The 18,685-nt window shown below is 36.4% G+C and overlaps 1 protein-coding gene across 2 annotated transcripts in view; it reads right to left on the bottom strand.

Annotated features, from left to right (window-relative positions):
- Positions 1-18,685, bottom strand: part of LOC126473532 (protein FAM135A) — a 572,632-nt gene that overhangs the window by 143,230 nt on the left and 410,717 nt on the right. Inside the window, exons 7-8 of one of the 2 annotated variants that reach the window (XM_050100643.1) lie at positions 13,661-13,867; positions 2,388-2,468 (exon numbers count right to left, since the gene is read on the bottom strand). In XM_050100643.1, the coding sequence (XP_049956600.1) occupies positions 2,388-2,468; positions 13,661-13,867 (288 nt within the window). The remainder of the gene's footprint in view (positions 1-2,387; positions 2,469-13,660; positions 13,868-18,685) is intronic. The other variant, XM_050100644.1, reaches the window with a different exon arrangement.

Genomic DNA, 18,685 nt, shown 5'->3' with positions numbered 1-18,685 from the left:
AGAGACAATGCACATTAATACAACACACACAAAGCAAACAGAGCAGTGCAACTCACACATTTCTCCACACATTAAAGATGCAGTAACCACACACATAGAAAATAATAATACACTACAACACAGGTTAAAAAAGCTATCATGCAACAAAAATGGCAAGGAAGCACAACTTGGAAAGGATGCTACCACCTCTGTTTTCCTATAAAATTGCCAAAATGTAAGAATCAACAGCAATATTTGTTATCTTTAACTGATCTTTAGAAGCAAAAGCAGTGATCTTCCACGAGTATGTTACTCAGTGATGGAGTTTATTTTTAAAATTAATACTGTTACTAAACAGCAGCTCAAATATGGGTTGTATTATCACTATCAGTCAGAACAAACACTGAACAGTTCTTATTAAGTTTGTGCTACGCAGTGAAAAATAAATAACAAAAGAACACTGGAATAAAAAAGTAGCTGAGTGTAGCTTTAGTTGATGTGATGAGACTCTCATAAATTTAAAAAGTAATGAAAGAAAACAATTGGGATAAGTCTCAGAGGTAAAATGATTAATAGTGTTGTAGAAGCTATGAGCACATTAACCAAATTATAAATTCTGCCAAACAGTAGTAGGGTATTATGTTAGGAGCTTGAAAGGATAGTGCTGTTTGCATTTGTTAAGTGTTAGTGTGTCTCTTGTTCTTATCTCACCTATCGATGAGATGATCATTCCTACCTCTCTGTGTACTGTATATAGGTTTAACAGTATTACCTCATTGTCATATCACTCTATTCATGATTATTGTGTCAAACAGAAAATCATTTTATTACATGACAATGGCAATACATACAAGATAAAACAGTCTGCGGGTTAATGCATTTTTTCACAGTCCTCGTTGCAGTTCAGATTCTGAAATTTTGTTTGTGTTGCTTCAAGAAGACCTTTGAAGTATTTTTTCTGGTCTCGTCAGATTATATCAGTAACCATTACTACAATACTCATAAGAAAAATATAGCACAGAGCTGAATTTCCTGAGAATTTATGGGCAACTATACTAATATACAGACTTCAGAGAACATTCTATGAATATTTACAACGCTGTTAGGACTTGTTAAGGCTGCTGAAGAGAAATTCCTGTCTCACCTAGTTTGGAAATGTTCTTCATTTACAGAGCAGATTTCATCATCCATACCAACTTCATGTAGTGCATGATGTCCAATCAATGTCTGACTTATGACATAGTTACATTACAGTCATGACATTTAGCTTTGTTGCCAATACTGTAAGAAATAAATGTCTAAAAAAAATAAATAATAATGTTCACTTTATCTTGCAATAATTATGTATTTGAACTTTGGGTTCACGTTCCACAATACAATTCTGAACTAATATTCTAGAAAACGACATATGAAAATGTACATTATAATCAGTACAAAATATATTTACTGTGACTCAGATTATGTAATAGTGTCCAAGCAATTTCTATACTGAACTCAGATATGATTTCTGATGACTGTCTGTACTATAAGTAATAAAAGGGTAATTTTCCCATTATGTGGACTGGTGTTAAGGCTACATCCAGTTACAGTACTGCAGTGTGGAAAAAAGCAACATAAAAAATTAAATGGAATTGAACATTTCTCAGGTTTTTAGTAATGTAACACTGACGCAACTAACTGGACAATATTAGTTACCCATCCAGAGCTGCTTTTATGTTATGGGCGATGTCACCCTCACCATTTTTAAGAGGCTCTACATAGTAACAAAATGTGTGTGTGTGTGTGTGCGTGTGTGTGTGTGTGTGTGTGTGTGTTTTGGAAATCAGGTATGTAGGGAGGAAAGTTGAGGTCAGACATGAGAGAGAAAATATGCAAACCTATGCACACCTTTGTTATCATATCCAAATATTTATTTAAAAAAAGACATCACAAGGTTATAAAATATGTTCAGGGAGTTTATTTATGGTATGATTCTAGTTATTCTGAAAATCCATGCGACTAAAACATTAAATAATTATCCAATTTTCGTTATTGTGTCACCACATACTTAACAAAATATCAGCCAACAGCTGCACTCAGCAACAATAAGGTATTCTAAAATGAAATCTGAAATAGTTGAAGACCAAATGATGTTCCAGTTATATTTTAAGGAATGTATGTAAAATGAAACTGTAAATGGAGGAATATAATGCTGCTACTACACCCTGTGCAGACTTGGTGCCAGCAGGTACATTCATACAAGGGATAAATGAGATGCTGCTTAATAGTCTTGTTATGGATAGGAGTGTTGCACTACTACATCCTGGGCAGAAAATAATTGTTCTAGCAAAATTTCTGGAAGTAAAAGAATTTGAAAAAGTGAAGACCACTGCTTTGCACAATAGTAGATTGTGGCAAGGTGCTGTTACCCTGAGATGGTCCCAGTGAGCATCCAAGAGGTTGTTGGAAGAACGGTGGTTCACTCTCGCCAGCAGGTTCCTGTGGCATTCCTTACAACATAACAGAGGTGCAGTGACACACAAACACATATGCAGATGAGATGAGATGTGCACGTGCACAGGCACACACCATAATTTCTGTTGAAATGGTTAACAATGGCACTTAGGTCTTCCACTTTGAGAGTAAAATTTTATATGTAAATGCTGATGAGAACTACACAGGAAAAATAGCAACAAAACTAGAATTCTGTTGTTCTCAACACTTAATAACTCAGTTCTTTTATTGCCAACAAGTTTTTACTTGCTATTACCGTACCTTCCTTATATGTTTGATTTATGATATAAGTGTAGAGAATGTGTGTCTCAACCATTCTCATAAATCCCTATAGAAAATCATATATCAGGGGGAGATAAGTACAGTTATCAGGCACACAGGTAAGTAGTCAATGGGACTAGCAACACTGAAAATGAGGTAATGGATAACGCAAACTGCTACTGACTTCTTCAGTTCTGTTGTCATGGCTGACTCGTTACATAAATGATATATGCTTCCCTTTACTTGGAGAAGTTGAAATTTTCTAGTCTAATGACACACAGAACAATCATCACATGATGAAATGCGCTTAAAAGTATTTTGATAATAGTTTTTTTAAATATCCCTAAATCAAAGCAAACATCTTCCATTTTCTCAAACAAATCAGTTGCACTGTCAGACTCAGATTGTTAATGAATGATGTTGTTGGTCATGAAGGGAATTCTCAAGTTTGGTTTCCCCATCAAACTTATGAGCTGATCCTTTCACTTTCACCATGCTGCAAAGTGTCTTAGTATTTCACTACTATATTTCTTCAGTGTTTATTATCCATGAATTTTTCTTTGTCTTATGTGGAAACTGTGTCCTTGTAAGTTTTCAGCTGTCTTAAATTTATTGTTTACTACATTGTAAACAGATATTTGTCACACATGCAGTTTCACATTTGACTATGACACTATAAACATCATAACCAATTGCAAATAAACTTTCATTACTCAGTACAGTCACACTGTTCCACTTCCTCTTACAAGATAACAGAGCAATAATGTCATATTCATAGATGTTCAATGTTTTTTTACCATAGAAAATCCTGAAGCATTTTTGACACCTAGACAAAATACGTTCTTATATTATTATTCCCCTCAAATTAAAATTTAATTTGTATTGTAATTAAGGCTCTTGGCTTAATTTATTTTATGCAGTTCATCTAACAATATACAGCACTCCTTAGTAGTAATTGCTATGTCTATATTCTAGAACAAATAATATTAGCAGTACACCACTTATAAGACTAAATGAATGATTTCATCTTATTTCCTTCATGTACAGCAGTAATGACCATCACAAAGTAGCATTTTTTTATTGTGTATCTTTGCTTTGTGCAAAAATGGAATATTACTGCTCCAGGAGAGCACAGCAATTTGCTCTTCTAGAGCAAATTGTTAAATTAAAATTAACAGATTTCTGTAGCTTCATGGCTCCTTGCTGTTCTTTCATATCTCGGGACTGTTGAGTAATACACAGTATGATTCATGACTGTACTGTGTAAGACAAAAATGCTCTGCCACAGTATCTATCACTTCATATCAGTTTGCTAGCAAAAATGTGGGTACATAAGCCATGGGTGTATAATTCATACTGCATCTAATTGTACTCAGTAGGTTCTTTGCCTTCACTTTCTGGTGCAGTGTCACTACATGGCAATATTTGACAAAATTCACTTGCATTACTAGTGCCTACGAGTCTGATTTTTTTATGTATCGTCATCTAATATCAAAAAGATTCCATTTGATATATTAAAGCAACACAAATGTATCATTTATCTTAGACAGCTTTTCTTTGCTCAACCATTGATTTCTATTAGAAATAAACACATAGGAACAAAAAATGATGGATTAGGGATCACAATCCTTCAACATTATTGTTTCATTTACTGAGAGTTCATTCAGGAAACAGAAGCTGGAAAGTGTAACTCTTCCAACAGTTAAAAAGAACAAGTAACAACAGTCTTCCAGTTTTGATCATTACCATTATTTACAATTGGCAAATAGTGTGCCATATTTACTCCTAAAGCACTCTCAAAGAGGAAAATTTAGTTATGAATGACTACTTTTTCTGGATTCACTCACTAAGAAAGGAGAATAAAGTTACTCAGTCAGTCAGTCTCTCTCTCTCTCTCTCTCTCTCTCATCCAACACACAAATTTATATAAATAAAAGTATTACTAAATTTTCAATCCAGAAAAATTATTTGTATGGATCAGAATGTTTATTAACACACAACAAATATGACATACAGCCAATGTTATAATTTTGTGGTTCATGCACACAGACTGAACACAGTGCTTGTATTAACACTGAGACAGAGAAATAAAACATCCAATTAAAAATGAACAGCTTTTACCACTGATCATAACCAACAGTTAAAGAAGCAAATAGATCAAATTCACATTCACCTCTCTATGCATGTTCCCCAACTCCTTCCCTTGCTGTCTCTACACACAATTTGAAGTAGCTCTGCATCTTTTGTCCTTGTAGTGGACTTTTTGCATTGCTTAATAATGTTGAACATTGCTAAGCTGTGCAACTCGAGGCCAGTTTTTAGGAAGTGTAATATGATAATGAAGTGATATTTTGTAAGTTTATATAATTTCAAGGAGTTATTCTATGAACTCCATTCAAGCTTGTCCTCATTTTGTGCAGCTCACTGAAGTGTTTGGCAAAAGTTACAGAAAATTGTACCTCCCCTCCTTCAACTCAACAATGACTGAGATACAGTGATAAAATGGGGAAAATGTTCTTACTAAACATATATGGACAAATGCATGCATATGGAGCAAAGAGGTAACATAAACATGCTGTAACAGGAAAAAATTAAACAATATAATTTCTGAAAACATTTTTGTATAATTAATATAATCAGACCATCTAAGACATCCAGCTCCAGGTACACAGAATAGTTGTATCTTGTACCAATCAATTTTACGTTGCCATACAGCGATCATCACATTCAAAGTTGATCACAGTTTCAACAGTTCCAGATTGTCTATATTTGAAACATAAATTTAAATGGATTACACTTAGAGTCAGATACATCTGTGTATCTGACTCACAGATGTCCATGGTTCTTTTATGGCTCAGGTCTTTTTTTTCTGAAATATGCTGTTAATACTGACTCACAGTTGCTGAATAGCACTTTACAAGGTGAGGGTAATGCCATGGTCAGGACACTCCCCAGATTTGAGTTCTATTGATTATAACTCAGGTTCACTTAGAAAACATTTTTCAGCTAGGCCAATGCCTTCCATGAGTATTTCAAAACTGAAGATTGATATTTTTGAAGAATACCAATATGCTATACTGGAACTCATCAGCAACCCATTTGAATCAGTAACATGCACTTGCAAACCACTATTGGTTGTTTGGGTGATCTTGCCATGTGACACGGGAGAGTATTTATGGATGCTTCACTTGTAGTCCATTAATGCAAAATTTGTTCTCTCATGTCTCAAGTCATTTACAAGAGATTTATCACAATAAGCAAAATGGTTTTACTACATATGTATGAAATACATTAAGGGGGTAGTCCTCTTTGAAAATTTGAAAACATTGACTCCTTTTGCTTGAAATGTTCTCTGTGGTGTTCATCCCAATTTTGTCACAAACTCTGTTACCGAGTTACAAGGCAATTTGTGAAAAAGTGCCTCTGAAAACCATTCACAGCGGGAAACAAATATTCGATGTCATGGCCAATGTGGCAGCACGTAATTTCAATGATGGCCTAATAGGCATTATGGAAATCATGAAAGTGCTTGAATTTGATATTGGATTGGCTATAATGGGTCACTGTCCTCAACACAACATTGCCCCCCCCCCTTTTTTTATACAAATAACCGGTACCATGAATACTATTGATTTTTGTATAGCTGAACTTCATATGATTTTGTATACAATGTGTTATGTTTCAGGCTAAAATATGTAAAAAGAAATTAATTTGTTAGTACTCTGTACGTGCAGTTAAAATTACACTTCTTTTAGAAATACTTGAAACTATGAAAGTTTTGGTATGCTCACAACAAGATTTGGAGCCAGCAACAACAACAAGAAGAGAAACTCAAGATAAGTAAAAAGTTCTTCTTTTGTATATCTTAAGCCTCTCAAAGCTTTCAAAATTTGTGCAAAGACAGAGAATTCAATGTTATATGTGGGAGGGTAACACTACAAGGACCACTATGGCAATCAAGAAGGTGGAGGAGGACTTCCTTTTGGATATGGAAAGATTGCTGTATGGTCCAAAAATCACTGACTGGAGGTACACTTGACTACAAAAAATGTAACTCAGAACTTCAAATGGGTATTTTTCAAATTTTCAGGAAATGTAAATTTAGAATGGTAAATATGAAGTTGATTGGAATTTGATGCCAGCATTCTAAATCGATTTCTCTATTAACATACACAGGCATATTCCAATATCTTCAATAGTCTATTTTCAGAGCATGCTTCTGTCTCTATTTTTTGAGCAAAAAAATGACAGTTTGTTCAACATGTCACCATTTTGTTAGAACTGAATATTTTTCAGTTATCCTATGTATGTTGATAGAAAATATACTGAAAATGCCTGATAAACATATTTTGTTAAAGGTCCATTAGGAGGGCTTGAGGAATTCCCACTGATGACCAATGATCCAGCTGCAAGGAGTCACTTGATCTGACGGAATGGTTACATGGAGCATCCAGTGTGGACTTCTCAAAGAAAAAAAATCTATAATGAATAGAATTGATCACAGATTTAACATTACCTTTTATTTTAATTGAAAAAAAAAATCATTAAAATCATCTATATTTCATGTGTTCCGAGAAGGACTGCTTTCTTAAGAAATGCAGCAATCTCTTGTAAAGACTGGTACAGATGTACCCAGAATGAATTTTCACTCTGCAGCATACTGTGCACTGATCTGAAACTTCCTGGTGGATTAAAACAGTGTGTCAGACTGAGACTCAAGCCCCTGACAATTTCATTCCATGAGCAAGTGCCCAACTGACTGAGCTATCTAGGCACAACTTCTGCTAGTACAGGGTGTATACGCAGACAAGGAAAAAAATTCCCACATTTTTCCTGGATTTCCCGGTTAAAAATACACATTCTCCCAGACCAAAATACACTTTTTCTGTGTTAAGTGACAGTATACTTCCCCTCGGAACTGTAAAACTTATCAATCCTTTGAACGGGTAAGGTTTTATGCATCAACTTGGAACTTCCTGGCACATTAGTAAGCAACCACGAGCGAAAAAAAAAAATTTGATGTGCATATTTTCATATTACGAAAGTATAAATTCGAATTCTACCAAACACAGCACATTATACTCCATCATAAGAATAAACCTGATGTAAATAAACGCAAATGCGATGATTGATCAGAAGCCATAGCACACTAGACTTTTTAAGTTCTTGGAAGTAAGTCCTACTTATGTATTAGATATTTTATTACAAAGTTACATTAAATCAAATTTTAAGATATTCCAATGTATTAACAGCCATCAAAATTTTTCTTAATCACACTTTAGCTACATAGTTTTTATTTCAAGCCATGTGGCGTAGCCGTGTGGTCTGAAGCACCTTGCCACGGTTCTTGCACCTTACACCCCCCCCCCCCCCCCTCCTCCCCCATCGGAGGTTGGAGTCCCCCCCTCGGGCACGCGCGCGCAGTTGTGTGTGTGTGTGTGTGTGTGTGTGTGTGTGTGTGTGTGTGTGTGTGTGTGTTGTTTTGTCCTTAGCATAAGTTATTTTGAGTTAGATTAAGTAGTGTGTAAGCATAGGGACCAATGACCTCAGCAGTTTGGTCCCATAGGAACACCACAAATTTCCAAATTTTTTATTTCAAAAATTGTGTACAGTCACAGCCTCTGCATTGTTGTGCTCTGATTGTCACGCTGTTAATGTGCAGTATGAAAATGGCAAAATGGCTTAGGCTGCTTCCTGTAATGTAGTGAAACACAGTTAAAAAGTGCCGAGAAATAGATTGTTCTCAATGTTTTTCATAAATTTACAGAGATAATTGGCTTTGAAGTTTCCGAGGTGTAGTAATATATACAGATGACTCATAGGATCACATCGGATTTGTAGCGGAATCAGTAGTGTAATAGATTGATGAACAAGTGCAGTTTATGGTTGGCTTGCTCAAAACTCATCTGTGTCATTTTTTTCCTCATTCAATTTTAAATACCTACATCTCGTAATTGTAAAATTCACCATTTTTTATGAATAATTTTCATCTTCCGGTTTCTAATTACATATTGCATGCAAAATTCCTGTTTTTATTCAAATACAAATTTTTAATTATAGATATTTTATGAAAGACTGTTAATAAAAATTTCTTAAGTTAAGAAAACAGAACAATTTAATGTCATAAGGCAACAATGGAAAATCAAATACTCTTTAGTTGGAATATGTCGACTGTTTTATACCACAGATGTATATAAGTATCATATAAACGTGAAAAAGAATCCTTTTCACAGCATCGGGCACACAGAACAAATGCAGCATTTTCACATTTGCCACTGTATCATTACAATATGAAACCAAAAGAACTGATCTGGAGCCAAGTTATCAGATTTGGCCCGAGAAGTAACAAGACTGTGAAGCTACCAGACATACTGGAACAAATGCGCGCAGCTTTTTTACGTGTCACTGCCAAATGCTGGTGGGATATAGAATGGCTCGTGATAAAAGAAGATGAAAAAATGTAGCGCGTGGTTGGCTTTGTGGATTCTGCTGTTGATAGGCTCATTATCAACATAGCAGGAGACACTTCCAGAACTGAAATGTATTTCCCAGATTTGGATAAGGAAGGTGCTAAGAGATTACCAGATGACTGACTATAATTAATACCTTCAGTGGCTTCAGTATTCAACAGTTTGGTGAAATCCCTGCAGTATTATTTTGCATTACACACAGCCTGCTCAGAAAAATTACCCTATGTGTAAATTAGAAATTTTCTTCACTCTTGTTTGTAATTAGAATACTATGTCAGTCGAAAACGAGAGAATTTTATGTTTTCCGTCTGGTCGCCTAAGAAGAACGCGGTAGTGCTGGAACTTTTTCGAATATTTTTTCATTCTCTTTCAAAATTAAATGAAATTCAAAGCTATATTGTTTCTTTCCTCATCTCTTTTTAGGTCTGAATTGCAACTGCTCATATCATAGCAGGTTAGTTGGACCACGTGCTGGCCAGTGCTGTCCAAGTTTAATGCACCAGTAAAGCTGTTGTCCCGCATTATTGCTCAGTCTATGTGTGCCTAATACAGCATAAAACATATCCTTACGATCGCACTTGAGTGTACTGGTCACAGCTTGGCTTCCGCCCCATGTGAAATGAAATCCAATGTGATTCAAGCAAACACGGAAGAATACATGGCGTAATGTTTACATCAGGTTTATTCTTATGATGAACAGAGTATAGTTTCCGAAGCATTGAAATCGAGATTGCAATGCGCTTTTGTAAGTCAATCATAGCTCATGCCATGTGATCTCATCAGCAAATGAAAGCAGATATTCAGAGCGTATAACACGAAATGTAGTTAGTAGACAGTAACATCATTGTTAACTAGTGCGAACACACAAGTAGGAAAAGTTAATGGTTTACATTAATATACAAATGCAGCTACAAGAGCAGCTACGCTTTCACATATAATACTGGCTGGGGTTGGGTTGTTTGGGGGAGGAGACCAGACAGCGAGGTCATCGGTCTCAACGGATTAGGGAAGGACGGGGAAGGAAGTCGGGCGTGCCCTTTCAAAGGAACCATCCTAGTCTTCTGGGCCCGAAATTGTTATAAGTGGCTGGTCCTCAAAGTGTTAAGTTTAAAATGAGAGTCAAACACTCTGTGATTTTAAGAAATTCATCGCACATTCTCATACGCAACATATAAAAGAGAATTTAAACTGAATGCAACACTTTTCAGATCACCATTTTCAATATTTTTCAATATTTTCCAGCGAGCTACTAGAAACAGATTCATTTCGTCAGTTGCCACTGATCGCCAGAACAAAGGTTGTTACTGTGCATGTACAGCTGTGATGACTTAGGAAGCCTGTATGTTTTTACTTTTAAAGGATCAAGAGATCTTACATTACATGATAAAAGAAACGGGACATCAGATGATACTCAAAGAGCATCGGAATTTTGCAAACCATACTAAAATAGATAATACCACTTAAAGCGCACATTCATATGTCCAGATTCACAATGAAGTAGGCGCCAACCTGATATTAAGCTTTTCAGTGTGGTTTTTGGGATGTAAATTTTCTTGGAGTACCAGTACTTCAATATCTCATGTTTGGTTCTTTATTATGGCATAATGCCATACGTGAAAGAAGATGAAAATGCGCACTTGAAATCTAGAAAACAGTTGACACTAGCCAATAGCCTAGAATTGAATACTTCGTTTCAAGTAAACTGACTGCAGAAAAGATCAACAACAGCCAAATTTCTTTCGCAAACTGACGAAAATAACTTCGTTGTTCTGCAAGGCAATTAACGCTTGACTGTCAAAAACCCAGAAATAAAATAAAACCAAACAACTGAAACTAATAACATATTTCAGCTTTCTATAATTACGTGAATGTATTTTAATTCAATTGATGGCTCCCGGCCACAGAAATCGTTTGATGTGAGAGCTGTAAATGAAGAGGAAACAGCAAAATCACTAAATGTAAACACTGCATGGCAGCAGAATTTTTCAGGGCAGCATCTGGCTGCTTGCTACAGCCAATACAGCCAACAGCCACCTTCAAGCAGCCAGAAGCGGGAGAACATACTGTTCATACGTGATTCAACTGCGCAGGGGCATGAGCCGCTGGCAACTGCTCTAATGAAGCTAATGTAAATAGTTGTGATGTCACGCTCATCACAAGCAGTTTGTTATGAAGTTGTGCACAGTCTTTCGTCCTGAAGTCTTTAACACACTTTGCTGTTGGCAGACACTTCCATGTGCAGTGCGTCTTGTTGTGAAAGGCACGTTTCCTTTGCAACTTAAGTTTTGCTTTTTTCCTGTTGTTTATGTTTTATTTCTGCAGTATGATTCCGCAGTAGTGGGATACAGTAATATTCTTTGTTAGACTATCAGTTGTTAGCAGTCAAAATTACAAAAATGTAACTTCAAACTGAGACACTGAAAAATTCTCGAAATTCTAAAAAATTCCTGTGTTTTTCCCGCTTTTCTCCCGGATAAAAAAATTCCCGGGTTTTTCCTGGATTTCCCGGTTGTCCCGGGGCGTATACACCCTGTACAACATATATTCACTGGAAGCATGTTTAATAAATTTCACCTTGGTAAATTTTAACATAAATGTTAGCCTTACATTCTATAAAAGTAAATCACTGTGTGCTGGGGATATCAATCATCAAGCCCCTGAAGGACTTTTTCCTTTTATTATTTAGATCATAAAACATTATCTAATTGTAATAATTATTATTTTATTACTTACTCACAAGAGGCATGCTAATCAAAGAGCAAACTCAGAAAGACATTATATGACCAATAACCTTTTAAATGGACAAAATGTTGCACAACACTGCTCCAGAAAACAGTAATAAATTTGAGTGAACTATTGGGTAACAAAAAGTGAAGGTGTTTTAAACTCTTTTACAAACATTTTTTCTTTAATACATATTCAAGACATCTTTCTTGTGAGTGGGAGGATGATAACTGGACAAAATCTCAATCACAAAATGACAAGTAGCTGTCAAATTTTTGTCCAACATGAACATCCAGCACTTTCACATTAATAAAAATTAAAGTAGATACTGAAATAGAATGATCACACACATTCAGTTGTAGGTAGAAGCTGTGGCAGACTTCAGTTCACTGGGAAGAAACTGGGAACATTCAGTCAATCTACAAAGGAGACTATTTACAAACCACTCATGCAACTCATCCTAGAATATTGCTCAATGACTGACAAAACCATTGAAAGCTCGAGTTATCATTCTAATTTGATATGGCGAGAAAACAGAATATTTTATTTAAGAATGCTGTCAAGAAAAACTATATTTCTTTATCATCAATCAACCCTTATAAAGGAACAAGAAAAGGACAACAGTCAGGGAGGGCTTTCAGACAGCATATTCACACAAACTTCAAACAACAGTTAACGAAATAAAGTTAACAGAGTCGAAACATGAACAGGTAAGGTTATGTACCAACAAATGTGATAGAAAGAGCCAAAGAAATATATAATGCTATTGAGTATTTTATCTAATCTCTAAAACAAACAATACAATCAGTCACGACTCTATAATTTGCAAGTAATGAAATATTCCTAAGACATTAATATCTTCAAGATGTGATTTTAAGTCTCACAGTAAAACTGATAATTTTTTTGAAGTAATTCACTTTCATGTCTGTTCTGAATTCATGTGACATGTGGACAGATAACTGTCACATTAGTGTTTATCTGATCCCTAGGAATTTACTTTCACCACAAGATGTTTCGACAAGTAAATGTAACAATAGTTAGAGAGGTACTAACAGTGATGTAATATCGGGGATGAGGGCACTATACCCTCCTTTAAGCGACAATTTATAATTACCATTAATTTATAATTATTGCTGAATAACAAAAAATTTAAATCAAGTCAATTAAAGAAAAGTATTGTATCACACATACTTCATCTGTAACTTAAAAATACACTAATTGATATTATTATCTGTAAACTAATTCTTCTCAGTGCAACTTCTTCCATTTTTGTAGCACATGTTTTACGAGCAGTTTTATTAACTTTGTATGATCTAAATCAGCTGTCTACATCACTACACTGAACAATCTAATTTTTAGCATACACTAGTTAAACTAAATGTACACATTTGGTAGCTTGAACTAATGCCTGCATCTTAATACTTCTAATGATTTAAAAACAATAAATTTGTATTTTAGTGCAAAAAATCGGAGACTACCATAATGGTACAGATTTCATGAAAACCATGTCTCAGGTGTAAAAGTTTTGAATAAACCAGTTTTCAGTTGTGCCATGCTGAACAGTAAGAACACATATTAAAGAAAAAAGAAAACCACAACCACAGCAAAGATACTGTGTGCAAAAAATGTCTGTATTTGTGGAATAAATAAGCACCCCTACATAAGAAATCTAAAAACCATATAAAAATTAACAGTGTGATAGGAAACAGTATGCTATTATAAATCAAATATACCTTAGCTAGATCGCTGAGATTGTTGAACCTCTCAAAGCAGTCTGCAGTCTCAAGCGTGAGTTGTTGCCACGAGGGGAGGAGTTTCATATACTCGTGCAGCCGAGCCTGCAAGGTCTCGTATGATGCCAACAGAATACTGCAGACCTCCTGGTGCACATGGCGTGCATGTGCCAGTCGTGAACCAGAACTCACACACTTGGTGCTGTTCTGAAACAAGATACACAGATGTCATTCACTTCTTGGAAGGGTTACAGAGACTAACAATTCTTCAGTTTCTTAAAGTGAAGAGTGACAGTAAACATCCTATCTGATCAAAAGTACCTGGACAGCTCTATAATGCATAATTTTGAACTAAATGTCATGAGAGGCAGACCCACCAGTACACAAGGAAGTGGGGAGTAGAGTGTTGTCAGTAGAGTCGCAGTAAGAGCACAATGGTTCAGTTGAAAGAGCTTAGTGACTTTGAACGATGGACTAGTCACTGGATGTCACGTGAGTAACGAATCCATCAGGAACATTTCAACCCTCCTAAAGCTGCCCAAGACGCCTGCTGGTGATGTGACTGTGAAGTGGAAATTCGAAGGAACAACCATAGCTAAATGAAAACCAAGCATACCTCACGTACTAGCAAACAGGGACTGTTTAGCACTGCTGGGGGCAGTTGTACAAAATTTCGTGAAATCAGTAGGAGGAATCACTTGTGCATTCCTCAGTGGAATGAATCACCCTGAAATTGACTAGCCTGCCAAGAGCCCTGATCTAAGCCCAATGGAATACTTTTGGGATGAATTGCAACATCGACTTTGCTCCTGACCTTAGCAACCAATATCACTACCTCTTCTCTTTTTGGCTCTTGAGGACAAATGGGCTGCCATTCCTCCACAGATATTCAGACACCCCACTGAAAGTGCCCTCAGCAGAACTGAAGCTGTCAAAAGTGAAGTGTGGATGCACCCCATATTAATGTCTACCAGCACATGTCTGGACACTTTTGATGAGATAGGGCTCCTCTTTTGGAGTACTGCTGCACGTTGTGGGATCCTTAACAGATAGGATTAATGGGGTACTTCGAGAAAATCCAAAGAAGAGCAGCACATTTTGTATTATCAAGAAATAGGGGAAAGAATGTCGCTGACATGATACAGGCCGGCCGAAGTGGTCGTGCGGTTAAAGGCGCTGCAGTCTGGAACCGCAAGACCGTTACGGTCGCAGGTTCGAATCCTGCCTCGGGCATGGATGTTTGTGATGTCCTTAGGTTAGTTAGGTTTAACTAGTTCTAATGACCTCAGCAGTTGAGTCCCATAGTGCTCAGAGCCATTTGAACCATTTTGCACATGATACAGGATTTGGGGTGGACATCAATAAAACAAAGGCATTTTTCATTGGGGTGGTATCTTCTCACGAAATTTCAGTCACCAACTTACCCCTCCAAACGCAAAAATATTTTCTTGATGCTGACCTACACAAGGAGAAACAATTATTGTAATAAAATAAGGGAAATCAGAGGTCGCAAAGAAAGATATAGGTGTTCGTTTATGCTACGCACTGTTCGAGATTGCAATAACAGAATTATTGTGAAGATGGTTTGATGAACACACTGCCAGGCACTTAAGTGTGATTTACGAGCATCCACATAGATGTGTGTAAATGTAGATACAGTGTACTTCATTGGAATATCAGCTGAACACTATGATATTACCACACAACCAAGAAATACATAGTGTCCATAAATTATCTTTACAACTTAAAGAGTTCAAAAACTTCAAAACTATACCAGATATTAACAAATGGTTTTCAATATGTGACAAGGTAACTCAGAGACTTATTTGCCATTCAGGTGCTGCAATTTTGACACAAACATGAACTTGAAATCCTGATAAAATGTGGACTCCATAGGAGAAAGTTCAGTGTGTAGCCTGGTCATACAGATGAAGTTCAATAGAAACGAAATTTTGGAACACATTAAGGAAGGCAACCATCATCCCAACCAAGTATTTGGGTATATGTTGCCCATCTGTTTCAGACACCAAGGAGGACAAGGTACAGCAGGCGTTTGCACGGAGTCCAACAAAATCTGCGCATACGCACCCAGAGAGTTGGATATGAGATGATTAACAGTGCACAGTATCTTGGTTAAGAGGTTATGGCTACATCCCTACAAGGTGCAGCTCCTTCAGGCATTATAGCCTATGTAAAAACCTCAATGTGAACAGTATGCAGTGGATATGCTAGGCAAGACTGATGCAAACAATTACTTTTTGGAAAAGATTGTTTCTCTGAAGAGGCAACGTTTCATATATCTGGCAAACTGAATCATCAGAAAGTGCATATGTGGGGTTCACAGCATTCTCACGTTTTGTGTAAAATGGAAGGAAACAGTGACAAGGCAAAAGTCTGGTGCAGAGTGATGCGCAATTGCATCACTGGTCCATTCATTTTCATCGAGTCCGCTGTCAGCAGTGGTGTTACAAGAGTTTGCTGTACAACAACTGGAACTTTTGCAACTGAACTAAATGTCATACTCCAGCAGTATGGGGCACTATGCCACTGGTCCGTAAATGTCCGTCAATTTCTACATGAAAAGTTTCAGGGTAGGTGGATTGGACAAGGTGGTCGAATTCAATTGGCTTCCACAATCCCGTGAGCTCAGCCCATTAGACCTTCCCGTGAGGTTTTGTGAAGAAACTGGTGTACTGAACCAAGGTTAGAAATATACAGGACATGAATGCACACATTCACAATGCATTTGAACAGGTCATGGTGGAGATCTTGAATCATACGTGGAGAGAAATGGAATTTCAACTTTACATTATCCATCCCATAAGGGTGCATACACTGATTTGTATGAATAAGGAAACAAAAATTTATGAGTTATCTTATCACACATTGAACACCATTTCTTAATACCTAGAATGGTTTTAAACGTATTAAAGCTGTAAAGATAATTTATCAACCAGCTGTATATAATGAGTACAATAAACTGTTACATTAATTTCATCACTTATCAAGGTGACCATATTGATATACATCTAACTGGTGAGAGTAATGAATTTTTTTACACTGTGTTCACAAATGTAACATTCCCTGATCCTGCACTAGAAATCATGAACTCCACCACCACTGCTTCCACTGATACTATTCCTGTGATGGCTGTACCTTTGCATATAAGAATTCAGATAAAAGAAGGGGACCACAGTGTTCCAACAAGTTAGGCCAGGAGATGTGCATGGATACCCTAATGGTTAGTATGACTTTTCATGAAAAGCAAGAAATTCAGTTTCAAGCCCAAGTCCTCGCAAATTTTTGTGTGTCTGTGAAGATGTATATCAATGAGTCACTGTGATTCATGGAATTTTTATTGCATGCTCATATAAACATACACTGTGTCTCAAACCTTTGGGATCAAAATTAAATAGGAGGAAGAGGAACCTAAATTGAAGACTTTGAGATAAGGAACTAACTGTTTGGGATGAATATTTGGTTCTTTGCTGGAATAAACAACTTACATATGTAGTAACAACTTAAGCTCTTAACAACTGATCAGAAGGACAGTCACCACTCTCAGTGCCTGCATTACAATATCACAAAAAATATACCACCCTCCCCCAAATATTTTGGTTACTTGTTGTTATTTGGCTTCACTGCCTGCACACATCATTTAGAATCAGTATATAGTTAAGGATGCACCACCACTAATATATTTTTTGAAGCACGTATTTTACAGGCCTGTTTACAGAAGAAGCTTATCTCAGATTATCCAACGTTGTCTCCTCTAATTTTACTGTATACACTTTTTTTAATTATATAAATTTCTTCCAATTAGGATTATACTTATTGTGAAACTTTTCCATGCATGTTCATTCAGCTTTTAAAGTGTTGTATCTTGCTGTACCATACATTAAATGCATGTCTTCAACAAGTAACCATTAACAATGGTATAATCCTCTACAGACACATTACAGGCAACTGTGTACTGTTTTTCAAGGCAGTGTCGCCAGTATCACTGTAGCAGCCAGGTGTTTGTTATTTAACATAAGCAGTTTCCAAACACATATCTGATAAACATTGCTCATTCATCACTTTGCACCTCCTAAAATTTCATTTCCAACCATCAGTTCCTTAGCCCAAAACAGCCAGTTTATGATTCTCTATCACCTGTATAGCATTGCCTCAAAGTTTGGGACTAGGACTGTTAATAAAATATCGATATATCTTCGAATAGATATCAATATACATTGGCAATATTGTTTCACCGATATAGCAATACTGAAATGGCAATATCAAATGCTGATATTTTTATATTATATCTTTCCTGCAATTTTTTTATAAATATTTGAAGTTTTTCATTTGAAATTGTAGTGAAATAGTTTTACTTTCACTGTGTGAAGGAGTCTTACTACTTTTTGAGCTTTCATCATGTCCAGTCTTTCTCTTCAGCTGTATGAAAGAAGCATAGATGGCACAAAGAAGAAATCCGATTGCACTGGAGGGGGTGGGGGTTGTGAAAGGAATAAAAAGATATCCAATTTCAAGAAACAGCATACCAGTTGCGTTTAAAAATTTTTTTTAATGCGACTATTATGCTATTTCTTCACATCGACATTCTTCAAAAACAGTTCCTGACACTGATTAACAAAAATCTAAATGACAAGATCGTTCTTTGCAGTGGGTGGAGATGTGTGAGGGAAAATGCTGACACAATCAGCAATTGGTGCTACCGACAGAAACTGCAATTTTTAACTTAATCATGCAATTTTGACACTACAACTGCTAGATAGGTCACTGGTATTTGGGCGGGGAGGGGGGGGGGGGGGGGGGGCGAAGTTGACATTAAGTGTTCCACACAAATCCAATACACAACAAAACCAAATGACAGACCCATTGGCCAACTTTTATTGTGCCACATACCTGCAGTTACCACTGATAGAAACTAGTTATCACCAAGTGCGAATGTGCATCGTTTTCCTTTAAATTCTTGCTCCAAGCGAGATAAGCAGGCTGCTAGCTTGTTGGTCTACAAAATAT

The sequence above is a fragment of the Schistocerca serialis genome, chromosome 4 (assembly GCF_023864345.2).
Source record: "Schistocerca serialis cubense isolate TAMUIC-IGC-003099 chromosome 4, iqSchSeri2.2, whole genome shotgun sequence".
In the NCBI taxonomy this organism is placed as follows: domain Eukaryota; kingdom Metazoa; phylum Arthropoda; class Insecta; order Orthoptera; family Acrididae; genus Schistocerca; species Schistocerca serialis.
This window is presented reverse-complemented; position numbering and strand designations above follow the sequence as displayed.